Source organism: Pleurodeles waltl, chromosome 3_1 (assembly GCF_031143425.1).
Source record: "Pleurodeles waltl isolate 20211129_DDA chromosome 3_1, aPleWal1.hap1.20221129, whole genome shotgun sequence".
In the NCBI taxonomy this organism is placed as follows: Eukaryota; Metazoa; Chordata; class Amphibia; order Caudata; family Salamandridae; genus Pleurodeles; species Pleurodeles waltl.
This window is the reverse complement of record NC_090440.1, coordinates 1,748,406,869-1,748,432,442: the sequence shown is the minus strand read 5'-3', so window position 1 is coordinate 1,748,432,442 and position 25,574 is coordinate 1,748,406,869. Positions and strand designations below refer to the sequence as shown.

General features: G+C 47.7%; 1 protein-coding gene across 1 annotated transcript in view; it reads left to right on the top strand.

Moving 5' to 3' along the window:
* The window catches only part of UNC80 (unc-80 homolog, NALCN channel complex subunit), a 2,774,722-nt gene that overhangs the window by 1,839,972 nt on the left and 909,176 nt on the right, over positions 1–25,574 (top strand). Inside the window, exon 44 of the mRNA XM_069225668.1 lies at positions 12,232–12,366. Within this exon, the coding sequence (XP_069081769.1) occupies positions 12,232–12,366 (135 nt within the window). The remainder of the gene's footprint in view (positions 1–12,231; positions 12,367–25,574) is intronic.

Below are 25,574 nucleotides of genomic sequence, written 5' to 3'. Positions count from 1 at the left end.
ACTGTGAAGTTTGGTATCAAACTTCTCAGCACAATGAATGCACACTGATGCCAGTGTACATTTTATTGTAATATACACCCCAGAGGGCACTTTAGAGGTGCCCCCTGAAATCTTAACCAACTACCAGTGTAGGCTGACTAGTTTTAGCAGCCTGCCACACACCAGACATGTTGCTGGCCACATGGGGAGAGTGCCTTTGTCACTCTGTGGCTAGTAACAAAGCCTGTACTGGGTGGAGGTGCTTCTTACCTCCCCCTAGCAGGAACTGTAATACCTGGCGGTGAGCCTCAAAGGCTCACCCCCTTTGTTACAGCACCCTCCGGCCACGGCCCCACTTTTGGCAGCAAGGCGGGAGGAGATAATGAGAAAAACAAGGAGGAGTCACTGGCCAGTCAGGACAGCCCCTAAGGTGTCCTGAGCTGAGGTGGCTCTGACTTTTAGAAATCCTCCATCTTGCAGATGGAGGATTCCCCCAATAGGATTAGGGATGTGCCCCCCTCCCCTCAGGGAGGAGGCACAAAGAGGGTGTAGCCACCCTCAGGGCTAGTAGCCATTGGCTACTAACTCCCCAGACCTAAATACACCCCTAAATTCAGTATTTAGGGGCTCCCCAGAACCTAGGAAACGAGATTCCTGCAAACTAAGAAGAAGAGGACTGCTGAACTGAAAAACCTGCAGAGAAGAAGGAGACACCAACTGCTTTGGCCCCAGCTCTACTGGCCTGTCTCCCCCCTTCTAAAGACACTGCTCCAGCGACGCGTTCCCAGGGTCCAGCAACCTCTGAAGTCTCAGAGGACTACCCTGCATCTAGAAGGACCAAGAACTTCTGAGGACAGCGGCTCTGTTTCCCAAAGACTGCAACTTTGCAACAAAGAAGCAACTTTGAAATAACACACGTTTCCTGCCGGAAGCGTGAGACTTTGCACTCTGCACCCAACGCCCCCGGCTCGACTTGTGGAGAACAAACAGCACAGGGAGGACTCCCCGGCGACTACGAGACCGTGAGTAGCCAGAGTTGACCCCCTGAGCCCCCACAGCGACGCCTGCACAGGGAATCCCGAGGCTCCCCCTGACCGCGACTGCCTGCTTCAAAGACCCGACGCCTGGTAAAGACTCTGCATCCGCAGCCCCCAGGACCTGAAGCATCCGGCCTCCAGTGCAGGAGCGACCCCCAGGTGGCCCTCTCCCTTGCCCAGGTGGTGGCTACCCCGAACAGCCCCCCTTGCCTGCCTGCATTGCTGAAGAGACCCCTTGGTCTCCCATTGAATCCTATTGTGAACCCGACACTTGTTTGCACATTGCACCCGGCCGACCCCGTGCCGCTGAGGGTGTACCTTCTGTGCTGACTTGTGTCCCCCCCGGTGCCCTACAAAACCCCCATGGTCTGCCCTCCGAAGACACGGTTACTTACCTGCTGGCAGACTGGAACCGGGGCCCCCCCTTCTCCATTGAAGCCTATGCGTTTTGGGCACCACTTTGACCTCTGCACCTGACCGGCCCTGAGCTGCTGGTGTGGTAACTTTGGGGTTGCTCTGAACCCCCAACGGTGGGCTACCTTGGACCCAAACTTGAACCCCGTAGGTGGTTTACTTACCTGCAAAAACTAACAAACACTTACCTCCCCCAGGAACTGTTGAAAATTGCAGTGTCTAGTTTTAAAATAGCTATATGTCATTTATGTGAAAACTGTATATGCTATTTTGCTAATTCGAAGTTCCTAAAGTTCCTAAGTGAAATACCTTTCATTTGAAGTATTACTTGTAAATCTCTTGAACCTGTGGTTCTTAAAATAAACTAAGAAAATATATTTTTCTATACAAAAACCTATTGGCCTGGAATTGTCTTTGAGTGTGTGTTCCTCATTTATTGCCTGTGTGTGTACAACAAATGCTTAACACTACCCTCTGATAAGCCTACTGCTCAACTACACTACCACAAAATAGAGCATTAGAATTATCTCTTTTTGCCACTATCTTACCTCTAAGTGGAACCCCTGGAATCTGTGCATACTATGCCTTACTTTTAAATAGTGCATACAAAGCCAACGTCCTACACAGTGTGCCAATGAGAATTAGTACTAGCCTGGAGTGACAATTTAAAGCAGAGAGAGAGCATAAACACTGAGGTTCTGGTTAGCAGAGCCTCAGTGATACAGTTAGGCACCACACAGGGAACACATACAGGGCATACATTATGAGCACTGGGTTCCTATCTGGCAGGATCCCAGTGACACATAGGCAAATACAAACATTCATACAGTGAAAATGGGGATAACATGCCAGGCAGGATGGTACTTTCCTACAGGAATGCGGACCACCCCTAGGCTAGTGTAGTGTGTAGAGGGTCACTGGGAGTGTAAGAAAACACTAAGGGTGTCCAAGATACCCCACCCCAAGACCCTGGAAAGTAGGAGTAAAGTACTACTATTCCCCCACAAACACACTAAAGTCGTGATAAGGGATTTTGCAAAGACCACAACAGACTGCAAAGCACTGAAGACGGATTCCTGGACCTGAGAACCTGCAAAGGGAGGGGACCAAGTCCAAGAGCCACGAATGTGTCCAGGGGGGCAGCAGCCCACTAAACTCCAGATGAAGGTGCAAAATGGCTGCCTCCGGGTGGAAGAAGCTAAAGATTCTGCAACAACGAAAGGAGGTAGGGAGTTTTTCTTCATGCAGAAGATGTCCCACGGCGTGCTGGAGGGTACAGAAGTGTTTCCTGGGCAAAATACTGCAAACAAGCCTTGCTAGCTGCAGAGTCGCGGTTAGAGAAAAAGGGTGCTGCCCGGGCCCAGGAAGGACTAGGATGTCGCCACTTGGAAGAGGAGACAGAGGGGGCCCTCAGCAACTTAGAGAGCCCACACACAAGCAGGAAGCACCCACAGAAGTCCTTGAACACGGGTTCAAGAAGTCTGAACATGGCGGTCGTTTCAACACTGCAAAAGGAGGTCCCACGACACTGGAGACCAACTCAGGGAGCTGAGCATCGCAGGACAGAGTGCTGGGGCCTTGGGATCAGCTGTGCATGCAGGATTTCTTGGAAATATGCACAGAAGCCCTTGTAGCTGCAGTTCACGCTGTGCACAGGATTGCTGTCTGGAGAGGGGAGGCAAGGACTTACCTTCTCCAAATTTGGACAGTTGGACCACTGGACAGTCTGGGTCACTTGGGTCCACCACATGTGGTTCAGGGGCCACGCTCGTCAGGATGAAAGGGATCCCAGAGTACCGGTGAAGCTGAAGTTTGGTGCCTGCCGAAGCAGGGGGAAGATTCCTTCGACCCACAGGAGAGTTATTTGTTGCTTCCAGTGCAGGATGAAGACAGGCAGCCCCCATAGCATGCACAACCAGAAAACAGTGGAGAAAGCCGGCAGGATGAGGCGCTACAATGTTGCTGGTAGTCGTCTCGCTACTTTGTTGTGGTTTTGCAGGCGTCCTGGAGCAGTCAGCGGTCGATCCTTGGCAGAAGTCAAAGAGGGAAGTGCAGAGGAACTCTGATGCGCTCTTGCATTCGTTATCTGAGGAATAGCCCAGAGGAGAGACCCTAAATAGCCAGAAAAGGAGGTTTGGCTACTAAGAAAGGAGGCTTGGCTACTGAAAGAGGTAAGCACCTATCAGGAGGGGTCTCTGACGTCACCTGCTGACACTGGCCACTCAGAGCAGTCCATTGTGCCCCAACACCTCTGAATCCAAGATGGCAGAGGTCTGGGACACAGTGGAGGAGCTCTGGGCACCTGCCCTGGGAGGTACTGGTCAGGGGAGTGGTCACTCCCCTTTCCTTTGTCCAGTTTCGCGCCAGAGCAGGGCTGGGGGATCCCTGAACCGGTGTAGACTGGCTCATACAGAGATGGGCACCATCTGTGCCCTTCAAAGCATTTCCAGAGGCGGGGGGAGGCTACTCCTCCCCAGCCCTTCACACCTATTTCCAAAGGGAGAGGGTGTAACACCCTTTCTCAGAGGAAATCCTTGGTTCTGCCTTCCTGGGCCCGGGCTGCCCAGAACCCGGGGGGCAGAAACCTGTCTGAGTGGTTGGCAGCAGCAGCAGCTGCAGTGGAGACCCCGGAAAGGCAGTTTGGCAGTACCCAGGTTCTGTGCTAGAGACCCGGGGATGCATGGAATTGTCCCCCCAATACCAGAATGGTATTAGGGTGACAATTCCATGATCCTAGACATGTTACATGGCCATGTTCGGAGTTACCATTGTGACCCTACACATAGGTAGTGACCTATGTGTAGTGCATGCATGTAATGGTGTAATGGTGTCCCCGCACTCACAAAGTCCTGGGAATTTGCCCTGAACAATGTGGGGGCACCTTGGCTAGTACCCGGGTGCCCACACACTAAGTAACTTGGCACCTAACCTTCATCAAGTGAGGTTTAGACATAAAGGTGACTTCTAAGTTACGTATGTGCAGTGAAAAATGGCTGTGAAATAACGTGGACGTTATTTCACTCAGGCTGGAGTGGCAGTCCTGTGTAAGAATTGTCTGAGCTCCCTATGGGTGGCAAAAGAAATGCTGCAGCCCATAGGGATCTCCTGGAACCCCAATACCCTGGGTACCATATACAAGGGAATTATAAGGGTGTTCCAGTGTGCCAATGAGAATTGGTAAAATGAGTCACTAGCCTGAAGTGACAATTTTAAAGCTAAGAGAGAGCATAAACACTGAGGTTCTGGTTAGCAGAGCCTCAGTGATACATTTAGGCACCACAGAGGGAACACATATAGGCCACAAACGTATGAGCACTGGGGTCCTGACTAGTAGGATCCCAGTGACACATATCAAACACACTGACAACATAGGGGTTTCACTTTGAGCACTGGGCCCTGGCCAGCAGGATCCCAGTGAGACAGTAAAAACACCCTGACATATACTCACAAACAGGCCAAAAGTGGGGGTAACAAGGCTAGAAAGAGGCTACTTTCCTACACAACCTCCCCCCCCCCCCCAAACGAAGGACAATAAGGCTAACCATGGCCAGTTGAGTCTTTATTGTCTAAGTGGTGATAAGTGGAGAGTAGCTCTGCAATATATTGGTTACTCCCCTTATCATCCACTATATGGTTACTTCCCTGTGGGGATGTAAACCACCCTGTTTTAAGTTTTTTAGCTAGCCAACAATGTGAAGTCATATTCTCAGAGTTCCTATTAGTATGTTTAAGTTTAGAGCAGTGGGAATTGCCCACTGGACCTATATCAAGTAATGAGATTGCCAGACAGGGATGCTGTCTCAGTAAAGCCATAGCTGGGCAAAAACTTTGTCCATATGGCTGTAAGAGAGAACAGGGATGCTGTTTCCCTTGAGTTGGAGCAGGGCAGGGATGCTGTCCCATGAGCTCCACACTAGGGCAGGGCTGCTGTCCTAAGTGTTGTGAGGCAGTGCAGGGTTGCTGCACTAAAGTTTCTCTGGGAGGGTTGGAGGGATGCTCCATGTTAACTAAAATAGTGCACTTTTTCTCGCCAATATTAGTTATCCCACAGAGAGGCACTTCCTCCTCAGGGAGTACAGCTATGCCAGCTGACGGTTGCCTTGGTACAGGTGCCACCCCAGGAGAGGTTTCTCCCACCACAGGAATGGTATCCTGAATGGCAGGGTGGGTAGGGGATACTTTGATGCCCTTTTTACCTGTTGTTGGAGAAGGATCCTGAGTTTTCAGGCCTTTTTCTCTCCTTTGCTTTTTCATTTCAGCTGGAATGAAAGGAAGCAATTCCTCAGGGATACCCAGCATGGCTGCATGGGTATTAAACTCTACCTCAGCCCAACCTGAGGCCTCTAGGTCATTACCTAAGAGACAGTCTACAGGTAAGCTAGGTGATACTACCACCTGCTTAGGGCCAGTAACTCCACCCCAACTAAACTGAATTATAGCTAAGGGAAGGAACTTAGTGGAGTTATGGACATCAATAATCATGTATTGTCCAATGATGTGTTGTTCAGGAGACACTAGGTTTTCAGTCACCAAAGTGATACTGGCACCTGTGTCCCTGTAGGCCTGAGCCTCAACACCATTTATTGAAACTGTCTGTCTGTACTTATCCATTGTAAGGGGACAAGCAGCCAGTGTGGCAAGGCCAATGCCACCAGGCGTGACAGAAACTGTCTTGGGACTGACTACCCCAGTTTCCATGATGGACTCATGAGTGAACCCAGCTACACCCTTATTTTGACTGTTGCCAGCACTCCCACCACTATTACCACTACTGCTAGGGGCACTAGAGTTTGATGTATTAGTGGTGGTAGGCTCAGGGGGTTTACCTGGGCAGGACTTATCCCCTGGCCTATGGCCTTTAATTTTACACACATAGCACCAAGTCTTTTTAATGTGTGTAGGTTGTGAAGATGAGGAAGAAGATGATTTAGCCCCACCCCCTGAAGAGTGTTTAGGAGTTGAAGAAGGATCTTTAGTTTTACCTATATCCCCATGCTTATCCTGAGATTTCTCACCATTTTTCTTCTTGCCATCCTTGTCACCTCCTGTATGAACTTTTCTGTTCAGTCTTGTTCTGACCCATTTGTCTGCCTTCTTTCCCAATTCTTGGGGAGAGGTCAGATCTGAGTCTACCAAGTACTGGTGCAACAAATCAGACACACAATTTTTAAGAATATACTCTCTTGGGATCAGATTATACAGGCTTTCATAGTCAGAAACTTTACTGCCATGTAACCAACCCTCCAAGGCCTTCACTGAACAGTCAACAAAATCTGTCCAGTCTTGAGAGGACTCTTTTCTGGTGTCTCTGAACTTAATCCTGTATTGTTCAATGGTTAAGCCAAATCCATCCAAGAGTGCATCCTACAAAACTTTGTAATTATTGGCATCACTTTCTCTGACAGTAAGGAGCCTATCCTTACCCTTTCCATTGAAAGATAGCCACAAGATAGCAGCCTACTGCCTTTGAGGGAGCAACTGTACCATACAGGCCCTCTAAAGTGCAGCAAACCACTTATTAATGTCACCCCCTCCTTGTAAGGGGGGACTATCTTATGCAAATTCCTGGAATCTTGCTCTCTAACAGGATTGCTATAAGAAATACTGCTGCTGCCACCATGGGGAACTAACCCCAATCTCGGTCTTTCCCTCTCTATGTCTAGGGATTCCCTGTCTAAGGCCAGCTGCTGCGGTTTAAGCTTCAGTCTGGTCTCTTCCATCCTCAGCTTTCTGAGTTCCCTTTCCATTAAGTTACCCTTAGGGTGGGAGGCTTGGGAGTGTTTGGACACAGAGGAGATTTGGGAATTTGCAGAGAGAGACCTGTCCCTAACTGGCTGAACCCTAGTAACCTGGCCTCTAGGAGTGAAAGATGCCCTACTAATGTGTGACCCTCTAACACTACCAGTGTCACTAGGTGGCCTGCTAGGGGGCAGGACTTTGTAAGAACCCTCCCCAGCATCTTCAGGGACCTCCTCTGAGTCTGACTGGGAAGCTTCCCCCTTTTCCTCTCTTTCCTGAGATGGGCCAGACTGGTTCTGGTCATCCTGTGAGAGCAGGTTAAAGAGAAACTCTTGTTGGATTCTTACCTATGCTTCAACCTCTATCCAGCCAGAGACCCCTCAAACTTTTGTAGTTTAAACTCTCATAAGTTGCCTGAACAACTTTGGGAGTGACCTCTACTAAAGACATGATAGAAAAAGGTTTAAGGATAGTGAGAGAAAAAGTTTTAGAACTTTTGAAAGTACAGACAAAAAACTTTTTCAAACTTTTAGAAAACTTTTAAAAGTTTTCAGAACTTTTCAGAAACTTAGTAAAAAGATTTAGAGCAGAAAAGTAAACTGTTTTGGTTAAATGTACATATACTGAACTATTTGGTATAAGATTTTCTTATGAAAAGCACCAAATGACAAAGTGGTAAAGCAGTTGCAAGTACTTATCCCACCGCTGTAGGAGGCTGGCCTGGCTTATAGTGGGTACCTTGTGGTACTTACACCTTGTGCCAGGTCCAGTTATCCCTTATTAGTAGAATAGAGGTGTTTCTAGCAGCTTAGGCTGATAGAAGGTAGCTATGGCAAAGCAGCTTAGGCTGAACTAGGAGACATGCAAAGCCCCTACTATACCACTTATATCAGATAGCACAATATCATAAGAAAACACAATACTCAGAGTTACTAAAAATAAAGGTACTTTATTTTAGTGACAATATGCCAAAAGTATCTCTGCGGATACCCTTACTTAGGAGGTAAGTAATATACACAAGTTATATGTACAAAAACCCAAAACAGGTAAGTAACCATAAGAAAAGTAGTGCAAACAATATAGAATCACAATAGGATGCAATAGGTAGACATAGGTCCAGGGGCAACACAAACCATATACTACAAAAGTGGAATGCGAATCACATATGGACCCCAGACCTATGGGAAGTTGTAGAGGGTCGCTGGGACTGTGGGAACACAGTAAGGGTGTCCAAAATACCCCACCCCAAGACCCTGAAAAGTAGGAGTAAAGGTACCCTATTACCCCAGAAAGACACAATAGTCGTGATAGGGGATTCTGCAAGAACTACAAGCACCAGCAAAACACTGAAGACGAATTCCTGGACCTGAGGATCTTTAAAGGAAGGGGACCAAGACCAAGAGTCACAAAAGTGTCGGGGGGGGCAGATGCCCACTATACCCCGGATGAAGGTGCAAAAGGTCTACGTCCGGTTGGAAGAAGCCGAAGATTCAGCAACAACGAAAAGGGCTAGGAACTTCTCCTTTGGATGGAAGATGTCCCACAGCATGCTGAATATTGCAGAAGTGTTTCCAGGCAGAAATACCACAAACAAGCCTTGCTAGCTGCAAGATTCGTGGTTGAGGATTTTGTGTGCTGCTGGGGACCAGGAAGGACCAGGATGTCGCTCCTTGGAGGAGGAGACAGAGGGGGCGCTCAGCAACTCAGAGAGCCCCCGCCGAAGCAGGCAGCACCCGCAGAAGTACTGGAACAGGCACTTAGAAGATCTGTGAACTCAGAGTCACAAAAGGAGGGTCCCACGACGTCGAAGTCTAACTCAGCGAGTTGGCCAGTGCAGGACGGAGTGCTGGGGACCGAGGCTAGGCTGTGCGCAAAGGAATCCTTGGAGAAGTGCATAGAAGCAGCTGCAAATCACGCAGTACACAGGTTTGCTGTCTGACGTGGGGAGGCAAGGACTTACCTCCACCAAATATGGACAGAAGGGCCACTGGACTGTGGGAGACACTTGGACCCAGCTCCTGTGTTCCAGGGACCACGCTCGTCAGGATGAGAGGGGAACCAGAGGACCGGTGATGCAGAAGTTTGGTGCCTGCGTTGGCAGGGGGAAGATTCCGTCGACCCACTGGAGATTTCTTCTTGGCTTCCAGTGCAGGGTGAAGGCAGACAGCCCTCAGAGCATGCACCACCAGGAAACAGTCGAGAAAGCCGTCAGGATGAGGTGCTACAAGGTTGCTGGTAGTCGTCTTGCTACTTTGTTGTGGTTTTGCAGGCGTCCTGGAGCAGTCAGCGGTCGATCCTTGGCAGAAGTCGAAGAGGGAAGTGCAGAGGAACTCTGGTGAGCTCTTGCATTCGTTATCTGAGGAATAGCCCAGAGGAGAGACCCTAAATAGCCAGAAAAGGAGGTTTGGCTACAGAGAAAGGAGGCTTGGCTACTGAAAGAGGTAAGCACCTATCAGGAGGGGTCTCTGATGTCACCTGCTGGCACTAGCCACTCAGAGCAGTCCATTGTGCCCCAACACCTCTGAATCCAAGATGGCAGAGGTCTGGGACACACTGGAGTAGCTCTGGGCACCTCCCCTGGGAGGTAGTGGTCAGGGGAGTGGTCACTCCCCTTTCCTTTGTCCAGTTTGGCGTCAGAGCAGGGCTGGGGAATCCCTGAACCGGTGTAGACTGGCTTATGCAGAGATGGGCACCATCTGTGCCCATCAAAGCATTTCCAGACGCTGGGGGAGGCTACTCCTCCCCAGCCCTTCACACCTATTTCCAAAGGGAGAGGGTGCAACACCCTCTCTCAGAGGAAACCTTTGTTCTGCCTTCCTGGGCCTGGGCTTCCCAGACCCTATGGGGGCAGAAACCTGTCTGAGGAATTGGCAGCAGCAGCAGCTGCAGTGGAGACCCCGGAAAGGCAGTTTGGCAGTACCCGGGTTCTGTGCTAGAGACCCGGGGATGCATGGATTGTCCCCCCAATACCAGAATGGTATTGGGGTGACAATTCTATGATCCTAGACATGTTACATGGCCATGTTCGGAGTTACCATTGTGACGCTACACATAGGCAGTGACCTATGTGTAGTGCACACGTGTAATGGTGTCCCCGCACTCACAAAGTCCGGGGAATTTGCCCTGAACAATGTGGGGGCACCTTGCCCTGAACAATGTGGGGGCACCTTGGCTCGCCAGGGTGCCCACACACTAAGTAACTTGGCACCTAACCTTCACCAAGTGAGGGTTAGACATATAGGTGACTTATAAGTTACTTATGTGCAGTGAAAAATGGCTGTGAAATAACGTGGACGTTATTTCACTCAGGCTGCAGTGGCAGTCCTGTGTAAGAATTGTCTGAGCTCCCTATGGGTGGCAAAAGAAATGCTGCAGCCCGTAGGGATCTCCTGGAACCCCAATAACCTGGGTACCTAGGTACCATATACAAGGGAATTATAAGGGTGTTCCAGTGTGCCAATGAGAATTGGTAAAATTAGTCACTAGCTTGCCGTGACAATTTTAAAGCTAAGAGAGAGCATAAACACTGAGGTTCTGATTAGCAGGCCTCAGTGATAACAGTTAGGCACCACACAGGGAACACATATAGGCCACAAACGTATGAGCACTGTGGTCCTGGCTAGCAGGATCCCAGTGACACATATCAAACACACTGACAACATAGGGTTTTCACTATGAGCACTCGGCCCTGGATAGCAGGATCCCAGTGAGACAGTAAAAACACTCTGACATATACTCACAAACAGGCCAAAAGTGGGGGTAACAAGGCTAGAAAGAGGCTACCTTCCTACAGTATTTAATTAGCTAAAGATGAAGTTGCCACGTATCTTCTCTACATTTTCATTTTAGAGTTCTCACAGCCTTTCACTTTATTTTCTAAAAACACTTAGCTATACCCAGACACCTTTCTCTCTTCTCCAGTTAACAATCAATCCCTAGAGAGGGCATCCTCATTTTGGTATCTCTTCATTATTAACGTTGCCAGGGTGGTAAGCCTTCACGTGGAATTTTTGTAAGGAACCTTTACTGTTCCAATTCAACTAAGGTTAAAAAATCAGGCATGTAGCCAGTCATCTTTTTGATGGACTAGGCAACATATTACAAGTCTACGATTATGCAGCTTCATTCATCACCGGAGCACGGAGCACCTCTGTGTGAAAGTTTCTGGATCCAGTGTAGCACCTAGGGATGTTTTAAAGGCGATAACTCTAGAGTTATATAACATATCCACTAGAAAGCGTGTTTCCAAAGGTAAGTAGGTCTCTCTCTCTCTCTCTCTCTCTCTCTCTCTCTATATATATATATATATATATATATATATATATATATATATATATATATAAATATATATATGTGTGTGTGTATATATATATATGATATATATATATGTGTGTGTGTGTGTATATATATATATATATATATATGTATATATATATATACATATATATATATATATATATATATACTTTAAAAAGATGATAACAGTGAGGTAGACTACCTTGCTGAAGTATCAACGTTGGAGGTAAATAATATTTTCTTCCCGGGCAAACAATAACCTTAATTTCAATGGAAGGGATGTCATAGTACCACTCATACAAGTACATTGAATTGTGCGCTGTGGAAAATATCTTTAAATGGTGGCTTTGAGTCACAGCTGTTGTTCATTTTTCACAGACTAGATGAATAATTGATAACAACAGATTTGAGGCTACTGAACTAGGCTATTGATCTAAAAAGAGGAGCAATAATGACAAGAGGTGTCTGAATAGCTCTTTTGCTTAAAAAGGATAACGATGTTGACAGAATCAAGAAAATTAATCAACTACATAGCATGTTCATTCACACGTTAGGTAAATGTGATGCCATTGAACATGTCTTTGTAACTAATTCCAGTGTAGCTACACCAGTGAGGAAGTTGTGTCTTTAGAGGTTGATCAGTGCTGGTCTCTCATCAGGATTACTGATATTTTAGTTGAAAGACGATGTTTTGCACATGATTATCGAGCATCTCTTTGTATGGCATGATTTGAATGTCATTATTTGTGCCATTTGACTTTTTCAGGTATACGCTGATTACGAGAGCAACCCTCAGCTTCGTCAAGCTATTGAGTTTTCTTGCCGCCAATTTTACATCCTCCACCGCAAGCCTTTTGTGTTGCAGCTTTTTGCAAGTGTGGCTCCGCTCCTGGAATTTCCGGTAGGCATACACCATTTGCACATTATCTTTAACATGAACATTAAATAGTTTATGCTTTAACTATGAAAGCAGGTAGTCTATCACAAGTTACATTACACAATGTTATATAATTCATAAAGCAATGTTAACACAGTTGAATTCACCCAGACCTTCAGTTTGGCAGAGAGGATACTCTGTTGTCTTTGCGATGGAGTGCCCTCTCCACCATACTCTAAATTGACCTCGAAGTTTCTTATAAACCAGTCTGCCTTTGATGAACTTGATTTGTTCAACTTGTAGCACATTTTTTCCTTGCAGTGCAAGGCAAGCACCTGCCGATCGTGACCAAGAGAGGAGGGATGGGATCTAAAATGCTTTGTGATTATGCTTTCATGTTCTCCATCATAGCATTACATTAATTAACTTAAGATGATTTCTGTGGATGTGCAGAAGATTCACATAAAAAAAAGAATATTTCTTGTTTAATTACTTAACCACATTTCCCTAACTCCTAACCACCTAGAACTACCACTGTAACAGGGGTACAACACACCTACACTAAAAGGTAACATATTGCTCAATTAATAATTTTGTGATAATCAAGTTTTTTATTTTATTGTAAAGCACAAATCACATTGCAGTCAAAATAACCATGTCACAGACATCACCACGTTGCACGTGCATAAATCGATCAATCATTGAATCCCAATTTGTGATATTCCCACCATTTGCCCCAAACCTTCCCATCTGTGGGCAACCTCTGGCAGTGTAGATAGGCTTTTCTTTTCGAGCACACCTGTCTTCCCTGACCGCCAAACATGCAGTGAAGGAGAGTTCCACTCACGGGTAATTTACCTCTTGGGGACCAGTGCGGCAACCCCTATAAACGCACACTCCAGTCTCGGGCCCCTCAAAAGTCTCCAGCAAACCCAGAAGGACCACTCTAGGGGAGAGGCCTAAGTGCTGGGCCACGACTGAAAAAAGTTCCTGTTCTATCCCCCGCAGTACCAGCTCATTACCAGGCATGACCAGACCATGTGGAAAAAGTCTGTCACCAGCAACAAACAGTGGAAGCAATTAGCTTGGCGAATCTTGACACCTGTTGAAGCTGCTGAGGGGTCATGTAGGTTAGATGGAGAAAGTTGAGTTGGACCAACCTGAGGCATGTGTAGATGGATAGTGATTGAGGGGCCGTCATAGCCTCCCTTCATTCTGTATTGTCCAGTTCCCTCACCCATGCCTCCCACCTCTGTTTCAGTCCTGTAAATCGGTCAGGGGCGTTGATGACCAGGGAGTAGTAAAGTTGTGAGATTTCGCCATTGGTGAGCATTCCAGTTAGCAGTTTACACTCCAGGGAACTAAAGTCTAGAATTTTAGTATCTAAGGGGATGTGAGCTGCTAGGCGTAATTGTAGGTGCTTGTGAAATTGGGTAAGGGACAGTTGACACTCCTTCTGTAGTTCCTGAAATGTCTGATTGTGATTCCTCGACCAGGCATCCCCGAGCTGAGTGATTCCTATCTTGTCACATTTCACAAACCCCTCCAGGCCTGCAGTGTGATGCAGCCACGTTCCCTGCCAGAAAGGAGTCATATGTGTCAGTCTACGGTCCTAACCTGTAAGTCGGAGTGACGTCCTCCAGTTCAGGAGGACCAGCCATATAATTCCTGTAGGAAAGTACCATCTTTCTTGGCATGTTACCCCCAAATTTACATGTATGTCAGTATGTTTTTGCCTCTCTCACTTGGATCCTGCTAGCCAGGACCCCAGTTCTCATAGCTTGTGGCCTAAATGCGTATGCCTGTGTAGTGCCTAACTTTGTCACTGAGGCTCTGCTAATCAGAATCTCAGTGCTCATGCTCTCTCTGCCTTTAAATTTGTCACTATAGGCTAGTGACTACATTTACCAATTCTAATTGGCATACTGGACCCCCTTATAAGTCCCTAGTATATGGTACCTAGGTACCCAGGGCATTGGGTTTCCAGGAGATCCATATGGGCTGCAGCATTTCCTTTGCCACAGATAGGGAGCTCAGACAAACCCTTACACAGGACTGCCATTGCAGCCTGCATAAAATAACACACGTTATTTCACAGCCATGTTCACTGCACTTAAGTAACGTATAAGTCACCTATATGTCTAACCTTCACTTGCTGAAGGTTAGGTGCAAAGTTACTAAGTGTGAGGGCACCCTGGCACTAGCAAAGGTGCCCCCACATAATTCAACGTCATTCAAAGAAATTCAGGGCCATTTCCCCGGACTTTGTGAGTACATATAGGTCAATACCTATATGTAGCTTCACAATGGTAACTCCTAATATGGCCATGTAACATGTCTAAGATCATGGAATTATCCCCCATTCCAAATCTGGTATTGGGGAGACAATTACATGCATCCTGGGGGCTTCACTATGGACCCCCAGTACTGTCAAACCAGCTCTCTGAGGCTTGCACTGCAGCTACCGCTGCTGCCACCTCACAGACAGGGTTCTGCCCTCCTGGGGTCTGGGCAGCCCACTCCCATGAAGGCAGAACAAAGCATTTCCTCTGAGAGCAGGGTGTTACACCCTCTCCCTTTGGAAATAGGTGTTACAGGCTGGGGGGGGAGGGTAGCCTCCCACAGCCTCTGGAAATGCTTTGAAGGGCACAGATGGTGCCCTCCTTGCATAAGCTAGTCTACACCGGTTTAGGGAACCCCAGTCCCTGCTCTGCCGTGAAACTGGACAAAGGAAAGGGAGTGACCACTCCCCTGTCCATCACCACCCCAGGGGTGGTGCCCAGCGCTCCTCCAGTGTGTCTCAGACCTCTGACATCATGTTTCCAGAGGTGTGAGGACACTCTGGACGCCTCTGAGTGGCCAGTGCCAACAGGTGACGTCAGAGACCCCTCCTGATAGGTGCATACCTGGGTAGGTAGCCAATCCTTCTCTCAGGGCTATTTAGGGTCTCTCCTATGGGCTTCTCTTTCAGATTACGACTTGCAAGAATCCACCAGGACTCCTCTGCACTTCTCTCTTCGACTTCTGCCAAGGATCGACCGCTAACTGCTCCAGGACGCCTGCAAAACTGCAACAAAGTATCCAGAAGACTACCAGTGACATTGTAGTGCCTAATCCTGCCGGCTTTCTCAACTGTTTCCTGGTGGTGCATGCTCTGGGGCCTGCCTGCCTTCACCCTGCACTGGAACCCACGAAGAAATCTCCTGTGGGTCGATGGAATCTTCCCCCTGCTTCAGCAGGCACCAAACTACAGCCTCACCGGTACTCCGGGTCCCCTCTTATCCTGACGAGCGTGGCCCCGGGAGCACAGGTGGTGGAGACCCGACTGTCCAGTGGAAGAAGCCGAAGTCCGAATTTAGAGGAGGTAAGTCCTCGCCTCCCCTCCCCAGACAGTAATCCTGTGCACCGTGTGATATGCAGCTACAAGGGCTTCTGTGCACATTTCCAAGAAATCCTGCATGCAGAACTGAGCCTAGGTCCCCAGCACTCCGTCCTGCTATGCTCAGCTCCCTGAGTTGACCTCCGGTCTAGTGGGACCTCTCTGCAGTGTTGAGACGATTGCAGTGTTCAGTCTTCTTGAACCCGTATTCATGGACTCCTGCGAGTGCTTCCCTTCTTCCAGTGGGCTCTCTACGTTGCTGATGCTCCCCTCTGTCTCCCCTCCTGATTGGCGACATCCTGGTCCTTCCTGGGCCCGGGTAGCACCCTTTTTCTTCAACTGCGACTTTTGCAGGTAGCAAGGCTTGTTTGCCATATTTTGCAGAGGAAACAACTGCATCCACCAGCACGCCGTGGGACACCTCCTGCACAAAGCAGAATCTCCGACCTCCTTTCGTTGGTGCAAAACCAGCATCTTCTTCCAATCGAAGGCAGTCATTTTGCACCTTCATCCAGGGTTTAGTGGACTCCTGCCCCCGCCTGGACACTTTAACGACTCCTGGACTTGGTCCCCTTCCTTTACGGGTCTTCAGGTCAAGGAATCAGTCTTGCAGTCTGTTGTGGTCCTTGCAAAATCCTTTATCACAACTTTAATGTGTTTTTGGGGAAATAGTAGTACTTTACTTCTGCTTTACTGGGTCCTGGGGTGGGGTGTCCTTTACACCCTTGGTGTTTTCTCATACTCCTAGTGACCCTCTACACACTACACTTGCCTTGGGGTGCATTTGTGGTTCGCATTCCACTTACTTAGTATATGGTTTGTGTTGCCCCTAGGCCTATTGCATCATATTGTGTTTTACAGTGTTTGCACTACTTTCTGACTGTTTTACTTACCTGATATGGTTAGTTGGGTAAATTTTGTGTATGTTACTTACCTCCTAAGGGAGTATATCCTCTGAGATATTTTGGCACATTGTCACTAAATTAAAGTACCTTTATTGTTATTAACTATGAGCATTGTAATTCTTATGATAGAGTACCTACATGATATAAGTGGTATTGCATGAGCTTTGCATGCCTCCTAGTTCAGCCTTGGCTGCTATGCAATAGCTACCTCTATCAGCCTAAGCTACTAGAACACTACTACACTCTACTAATAAGGGATAACTGGGCATGGTATAAGGTGTAAGTACCATTGGTACCCACTACAAGCCAGACCAGCCTCCTACATTGGTGGTGCAGCGGTGGGATAAGTACTTGTTACTGCTTTACCACTTTGTCATTGGTGTTTGTCATAAGAAAACCATATTCCTAATACTTAGAAATATACACAAGTAAACTTAACAGTCTTACTTTCACTCTAAAAACTTTCTAAAAAGTTTGAAAACGTTTTTTCTCTGTTCTTGAAAGCTCAAAACTTTTTCTCTTACCCCTAACCTCTTTCGTTTTACCATGTCTATGGTAGAGGCTACTCCCAAAATTGTGAAAACAACTTATGACAATCTTAACTTTAAAAGTTTGAGGGGTCTCTATATAGAAATACGTTTGGGGATTGGTAAGAACCCTACCAAGGATCTCCTTCTTAACCTTTTCCTTGAAAGTGACCAGAATCAGAATGGTCAAACCCAGGATTAGGCGGTAGAGGAGGGGGTACCCAGATAGATTCAGGAGTGGGTCCTGAGAATTCTGGGGAGGGTACTTCCAAAGACCGTTCACTTAACAGGCCACCTAGTGAAGCTGGTAGTGGGAGGGGGTCACACAGCAGTAGGACACCTTTCACTTCTAAAGGCCAGGTCAGTAGGGTTCAGGCAGTCTGAGAAAGGTCCACTTCTGCACATTCTCACATTTCCTCTGTATCACACCCTGAGGACAACACCCTAGACAGGGAACTCAGAAAGCTGAGGTTGGAAGAGGCAAGGCTGAGGCTAAAGCAGCACCAGTTGGCCTTAGATAGGGAATCCTTAGATGTAGAGAGAGAAAGACAGAAGTTGGGGTTAGTTCCTCATGGTGACAGCAACAGCAGCTATCTTGATAGTCACCCTGCTAGAGAAACAGATTCAAGAAACCTGCATAAGATTGTCCCCCCTTACAAGGAGAGAGATGACATTAACAAGTGGTTTTCTGCACTTGAGAGGGCCTGTATGGTACAGTTGGTCCCTCAAAGGCAGTGGGCTGCTATCTTGTGGCTATCTTTCACTGGCAAAGGTAGAGACAGACTCCTTACTGTCAGGGAGAGTGATGCCAACAATTACAAAGTTTTGAAGGATGCACTCTTAGATGGATTTGGCTTAACCACTGAACAATACAGGATAAAGTTCAGAGATTCCAGAAAAGAGTCTTCTGAAGACTGGATCGACTTTGTAGACTGTTCAGTGAAGGCCTTGGAGGGATGGTTACATGTCAGTAAGGTGACTGATTATGAAAGCCTATATAATCTAATTTTGAGAGAGCATATCTTGAATAATTGTGTGTCAGACTTGTTGCAGCAATACTTGGTAGACTCGAATCTGACCTCTCCCCAAGAATTGGGAAAGAACAAATGGGTCAGAACAAGGGTGAGCAGAATAGTTCATACGGGGGTGACAAGGATGGCAAGAAGAAGGATGGTAAGTCTTGTGACAAGAGTGTGGACAAAGACAAAAATAATTCTGAGTCTTCATCAGGCCCACAAAAATCCTCTGGGGGAGGTGGGTCCAAATCCTCTTCACACAATCAAAATAAGCCATGGTATTATTTATTTAAAAATAAAGGCCATTGGGCAAGTGATCCCACCTGCCAAAAGAAAAACACCAAGGCTCCTACCACCACAACCCCCACTGCGTCCACTAGTGCCCCTAGTAATAGCAGTGGTGGTGGGAAGAACACTACAAATAGCCAGACAAAGGGTGTAGCTGGGTTCACCATTGGTAATGTAGTGGGGGTTGGTCTAGTTAGGGAGACCACAGAGGCTGTTTTAGTCTCTGATGGTGGTAATGACTTTGCTACCTTAGTTGCTTGCCCCCTTAATATGTGTAAGTACAAGCAACTACCCCAAATAAATGGTGTTGAGGTTGAGGCCTACAGGGACACAGGTGTCTGTGTCACCTGGTGATAGAGAAACTGTTTTCCCCTTGAACAACACCTAGTTGGTCAGCAGTACAAAGTGACTGATGCTCATAACAACATGCTTAGCCACCCCATGGCTGTTGTGAATCTCAACTGGTGGGGGGGGGGGGTGTTACTGGCCCAAAGAAAGTTGTGGTAGCCACTGAATTACCTGTAGACTTCTTACTAGGAAATGATATGGAAACATCAGCTTGGGCTGAAGTGAAGTTGGAGGCTCATCCAGCAATGCTGGGCATTCCAGTGCATATCTTTGCTCTCACAAGGGCTCAGTCCCAGAAGCAAAGAGGACAGGGAAACTTGGATCCTGGAAAAATGGACCAAGTGTTCCTAAACGCTAGGGGTAGAAAGGGTAAATCCTTGCCCACTATCCCTCCCTCTCCAGAAGATTCCCCTTTTGAGGAAGAGGAATCCTCTCCCTGTACATAACCTATACCAGAGGAGCTGGCAGCTGACACTGCTGAGCTTTTGGATGCAAGGGGGCCGGCTAGGGAAGAGCTGAGTGTGGCACAGCAGACCTATCCCACACTAGAGGGACTAAGACAGCATGCTTTAAAACAGCAAAATGGGGATGTCACTGATACCCACAAAGTCTATTGGGAAGTCAACCTTCTCTACACTGAGGCAAGGGACCCTAAACCTGGTGCTTCCAGAAGACTGGTCATCCCTTTGCAGTATAGAGAGTTTCTTCTGACTTTGGCTCATGACATTCCTTTGGCTGGGCATTTGGGCCAAAGTAAAACATGGGACAGACTTGTTCCACTGTTTCACTGGTCTCATATGTCAGAGGACACAAAGGAGTTCTGTCGCTCCTGTGTGACCTGCCAAGCCAGTGGCAAGACTGGTGGCACACCAAAGGCCCCCTTAATTCCACTTCCTGTGGTTCGGGTGCCTTTTGAGAGGGTAGGTGTTGACATTGTTGGCCCCCTTAACCCTCCAACAGCTTCAGGAAACAGATTCATCCTAGTAGTAGTGGACCATGCCACTAGGTATCCTGAAGCTACACCCTTAAGGACCACTACAGCTCCTGCAGTGGCAAAAGCCCTCCTGGGAATTTTTCCAGAGTGGGTTTCCCTAACAAAGTGGTATCAGACAGTAACTTCATGTCTACATATCTCAAAGCAATGTGAAAGCAGTGTGGTGTTACCTACAAGTTCACCACTCCTTATCATCCACAGACAAATGGATTGGTTGAGAGATTTAACAAAACTCTCAAAGGCATGATCATGAGACTCCCTGAAAAACTCAGGAGGAGATGGGATGTCCTGTTGCCATGCCTCGTTTTTGCTTATATGGAGGTACCTCAGAAAGGAGTGAGCTATAGCCCCTTTGAACTCCTCTTTGGACACCCCGTAAGAGGTCCCTTGCTCTTGTGAAGGAGGGTTGGGAACAACCTTTAAAAGTTCCCAAACAAGACATTGTGGACTATGTGCTTGGCCTCAGATCAAGGATGGCTGAGTACATGAAAAAGGCCACTAAAAACCTTAAGGCCAGCCGAGAGCTCCAAAAGCAAAGGCATGACCAGAAGGCTGTCCTGACACAGTACCAACTAGGACAGAAGCTGTGGGTATTGGAGCCTGTGGCACCAAGAGCACTCCGGGACAAATAGAGTGGACCCACTTCTAATTGTGGAGAAGAAAGTTGAGGTCACCTATTTGGTGGACCTGGGCACTGCCAGAAGCCCCCTTAGGGTGCTTCATGTCAATCGCTTTAAACTTAACTATGACAGGGCTGACTTAACCCAGTATATGGCCACAGATGAAGTGGCCCTCTCCCTGACCTCTTCTCTACCACTGAAGCTGATGGCTTAGTGGAGGGAGCTGTATTAGCAGACTGTTCTACTGCTGAACAGGACAACTGCATAAATCTCCTTGGACAGTTCTCTGACTTCTCACTAATTCCAGGAACAGCTACCTGGTGTGAGCACTCAATTGACACTGGAGACAGTTTACCTGTCAAAAGTAAAATTTATAGACAGCCTGACCATGTCAGAGACTGTATCAAACAAGAGGTACAGAAAATGTTCGACCTTGGAGTGATTGAACCCTCTGAAAGACCATGGGCCAGCCCAGTGGTGCTTGTCCCGAAACCACAAAGTAAAGAAGGAGAGAAAGAAATGCGGGTTTGTGTGGCCTATAGGGGTCTCAATTAAGTAACAAAAACTGATGCTCACCCTATAACCAGGGCAGATGAGCTGATAGATAGACTGGCTTCTGCCAAGTATCTAAGCACTTTTGTTTTAACTGCAGGGTATTGGCTGATTAAGTTATCAGAAGATGCTAAACCCAAGACTGTATTTTCAACCATTGGAGGGCACTATCAATTCACTGTGATGCCCTTTGGTCTGAAAAATGCACCTGCCACTTTTCAAAGGTTGGTGAACACAGTCCTGAAAGGGTTGGAAGCTTTTAGTGCAGCATATCTGGATAATATAGCTATGTTTAGCTCCACTTGGGATGATCACCTGGTCCACCTGTGTAAAGTTTTGGAGGCCCTGCAAAAGGCAGACCTCACTATCAAGGCCTCAAAGTGCCAGATAGGGCAGGGGAAAGTGGTTTATCTGGGCCACCTGGTAGGTGGAGAACAGATTGCACCACTGCAGGGGATGATCCAAACCATTATGGAATGGACTCCCCTTACAACTCAGACCCACGTGAGAGCCTTCCTAGGCCTCACTGGGTACTACAGGAGGTTCATCAAGAATTATGGCACCATAGCTGCTCCTCTTAATTACCTCACATCAAAGAAAATGCCTAAAAAGGTATTTTGGACAGCTAGCTGTCAAAAGGCGTTTGATGAGCTCAAACAGGCCATGTGCTCTGTACCTGTCCTCAAAAGCCCTTGTTACTCCAAAAAATTCATAGTACAAACTGGTGCTTCTGAATTAGGGGTACGGGCAGTTCTATCCCAGCTAAACACAGAGGGCCAGGATCAACCTGTTGCTTTCATTAGCAGGAGGTTGACCCCTAGAGAAAAGTGTTGGTCTGCCATAGAGAGGGAGGCCTTTGCTGTGGTCTGGGCCTTGAAAAAGTTGAGACCATACCTCTTTGGGACTCACTCTATTGTTCAAACTGACCACAAACCTCTGTTATGGCTTAAAAAATTGAAAGGTGAAAACCCTAAATTGTTGAGGTGGTCCATCTCCCTACAAGGAATGGACTATACAGTGGGACATAGACCTGGGAGTACCCACTCCAATGCAGATGGACTCTCCTGATATTTCCACTTAGACAATGAAGACTCGTCTGGGCAAGGTTAGCCTTATTGTCCCTTGTTTGGGGGGTTGTGTAGGAAAGTACCATCTTTCTTGGCATGTTACCCCCAATTTTACATGTATGTCAGTATGTTTTCACCTGTCTCACTGGGATCCTGCTAGCCAAGACACTAGTGCTCATAGTTTGTGGCCTAAATGTTTATGCCTATGTAGTGCCTAACTGTGTCCCTGAGACTCTACTAATCAGAACCTCAGTGCTCATGCTCTCTCTGCCTTTAAATCTGTCACTGGTGACTACATTTACCAATTCTAATTGGCACTGGGCCCCCCTTACAAGTCCCTAGTATATAGTACCTAGGTACCCAGGGCATTGGGGTTCCAGGAGATCCATATGGGCTGCAGCATTTCCTTTGCCACAGATAGGGAGCTCAGACAAACCCTTACACAGGACTGCCATTGCAGCCTGCATAAAATAACACACGTTATTTCACAGCCTTTTTCACTGCACTTAAGTAACGTATAAGTCACCTATATGTCTAACCTTCACTTGCTGAAGGTTAGGTGCAAAGTTACTAAGTGTGAGGGTACCCTTGCCTTAGAAAAGGTGCCCCCACATAGTTCAGGGCCATTTCTCCGGGCTTTGTGTGTGCGGGGACACCATTACACATGTGCACTACGTATAGGTCATTACCTATATGTAGCTTCACAATGGTAACTCCGAATATGGCCATGTAACATGTCTAAGATCATGGAATTTTCCCCCCATTCCAAATCTGGTATTGGGGAGCCAATTCTATGCATCCTGGGGGGTTCACTATGGACCCCAGTACTGTCAAACCAGCTCTCTGAGGCTTGCACTGCAGCCTCAGCTGCTGCCACCTCACAGACCGGGTTCTGCCCTCCTGGGATCTGGGCAGCCCAGTCCCAAGAAGGCAGAACAAAGCAGTTCCTCTGAGAGCAGTGTGTTACACCCTCTCCCTTTGGAAATAGGTGTTACAGGCTGGGGAGGGGTAGCCTCCCCCAGCCTCTGGAAATGCTTTGAAAGGCACTGATGGTGCCCTCCTTGCATAAGCCAGTCTACACCGGTTTAGGGAACCCCAGTCCCTGCTCTGGCGCGAAACTGGACAAAGGAAAGGGAAGTGACCACCTCCCCCTCCATCACCACCCTAGGGGTGGTGCCCAGAGCTCCTCCAGTGTGTCTCAGACCTCTGACATCTTGTTTTCAGAGGTGTGAGGACACTTTGGAGGCAGCTAGGTGGCCAGTGCCAACAGGTGACATCAGAGACCCCTCCTGATAGGTGCATACCTGGGTAGGTAGCCAATCCTCCTCTCAGGGCTATTTAGGGTCTCTCCTGTGGGCTTCTCTTCAGATTACGACTTGCAACAACTTCTGCCAAGGATCGACCGCTTACTGCTCCTGGAAGCCTGCAAAACTGCAACAAAGTAGCCAGAAGACTACCAGCGACATTGGAGCGCCTAAACCTGCTGGCTTTCTGAACTGTTTCCTGGTCGTGCATGCTCTGGGGGCTGCCTGCCTTCACCATGCACTGGAAGCCACGAAGAAATCTCGTGTGAGTCGACGCAATCTTCCCTCTGCTTCAGCATGCACCAGACTATGGCCTCACCGGTACTCTGGGTCCCCTCTCATCCTCACGAGCGTGGGCCCGGGAACACAGGTGGTGGACCCAAGTGACCCCTACTGTCCAGTGGTCCAACTGTCCGACTTTGGAGGAGGTAAGTCCTCGCCTCCCCTCCCCAGACAGTAATCCTGTGCACCGTGTGATCTGTAGCTACAAGGGTGTCTGTGCACATTTCCAAGAAATCCTGCATGCACAGCCGAGACTAGCTCCCCAGCACTCCGTCCTGCGATGCTCAGCTCCCTGAGTTGACCTCCGGTGTCGTGGGACCTCTCTTTGCAGTGTTGAAACGACCGCCGTGTTCAGTCTTCTTGAACCCGTGTTCAAGGACTCCTGCGGTGCTTCCCTTCTTTCAGTGGGCTCTCTACGTTGCTAGGGCCCCCTCTGTCTCCACTCCTGAGTGGTGACATCCTGGTCCTTCCTGGGCCCTGGCAGCATCCTTTTTCTTCAACCGCGACTCTTGCAGGTAGCAAGGCTTCTTTGTGGTATTTTGCTGAGGAAACAACTTTGCATCCACCAGCATGCGGTGGGACACCTCCTGCACAAAGCAGAACCTCCTACTTCCATTTGTTGGTGCAAAACCAGCATCTTCTTCCAACCAAAGGCAGTCATTTTGCACCTTCATCCGGGGTTTAGTGGGCTCCTGTCCCCCCCGGACACATTAGCGCCTCTTGGATTTGGTCCCCTTCCTTTACAGGTCTTCTGGTGCAGGAGTCCGTCTTCAGTACCTTGCAGTCTGTTGTGGTCCTTGCAAAATCCTTTATCACGACTTTAGTGTGTTTTGGGGGAAATAGTAGTACTTTACTCCTGCTTTCCTGGTTCCTGGGGTGGGGTCTCCTTTACACCCTTGGTGTTTTCTCACACTCCCAGCGACCCTCTACACACTACATTTGCCTTGGGGTGCATTCGTGGTTTGCAATTTTCTCACACTCCCAACAACCCTCTACACACTACACTTGCCTTGGGGTGCATTCGAGGTTCACATTCCACTTACTTAGTATATGGTTTATGTTGCCCCTAGGCCTATTGCATCCTATTGTGTTTTACAGTGTTTGCACTATTTTCTGACTGTTTTACTTACCTGATTTGTTTAGTTGTGTATATTTTGTGTATGTTACTTACCTCCTAATGGAGTATATCCGCTGAGATATTTTTGGCACACTGTCACTGAAATAAAGTACCTTTATTTTTAGTAACTATGAGTATTGTCATTCTTATGATATAGTACCTATATGATAAAAGTGGTATTGCATGAGCTTTGCATGTCTCCTAGTTCAGCCTTGGCTGCTCTGCTATAGCTACCTCTATCAGCCTAAGCTGCTAGAAATCACTACACTTTACTAATAAGGGATAACAGGACCTGGTACAAGGTGTAAGTACCTTTGGTACCCACTACAAGGCAGGCCAGCCTCCTACAATTCCCAGGCAGGATTTAGGGATAAGAGCGCCATACAGGATACCCATAATTATCTCTAGATAGGGTTGTCCTAGCCCCCATTAAGCCAGTCATTAATCACAATTGTAGGAAAGTACCATCTTTCCTGGCATGTTACCCCTATTTTTACTGTATGTATGTTTGTTTTTGCCTTTGTCACTGGGATCCTGCTAGCCAGGACCCCAGTGCTCATAAAGTATGCCCTGTATGTGTTCCCTGTGTGGTGCCTAACTGTATCACTGAGGCTCTGCTAATCAGAACCTCAGTGTTTATGCTCTCTCTGCTTTTAGAATTGTCACTGCAGGCTAGTGACTAATTTTACCAATTCTGATTGGCACTCTGGAACACCCTTATAATTCCCTAATATATGGTACCTAGGTACCCAGGGTATTGGGGTTCCAGGAGATCCCTATGGGTTGCAGCATTTCTTATGCCACCCATAGGGAGCTCAGACATTTCTTACACC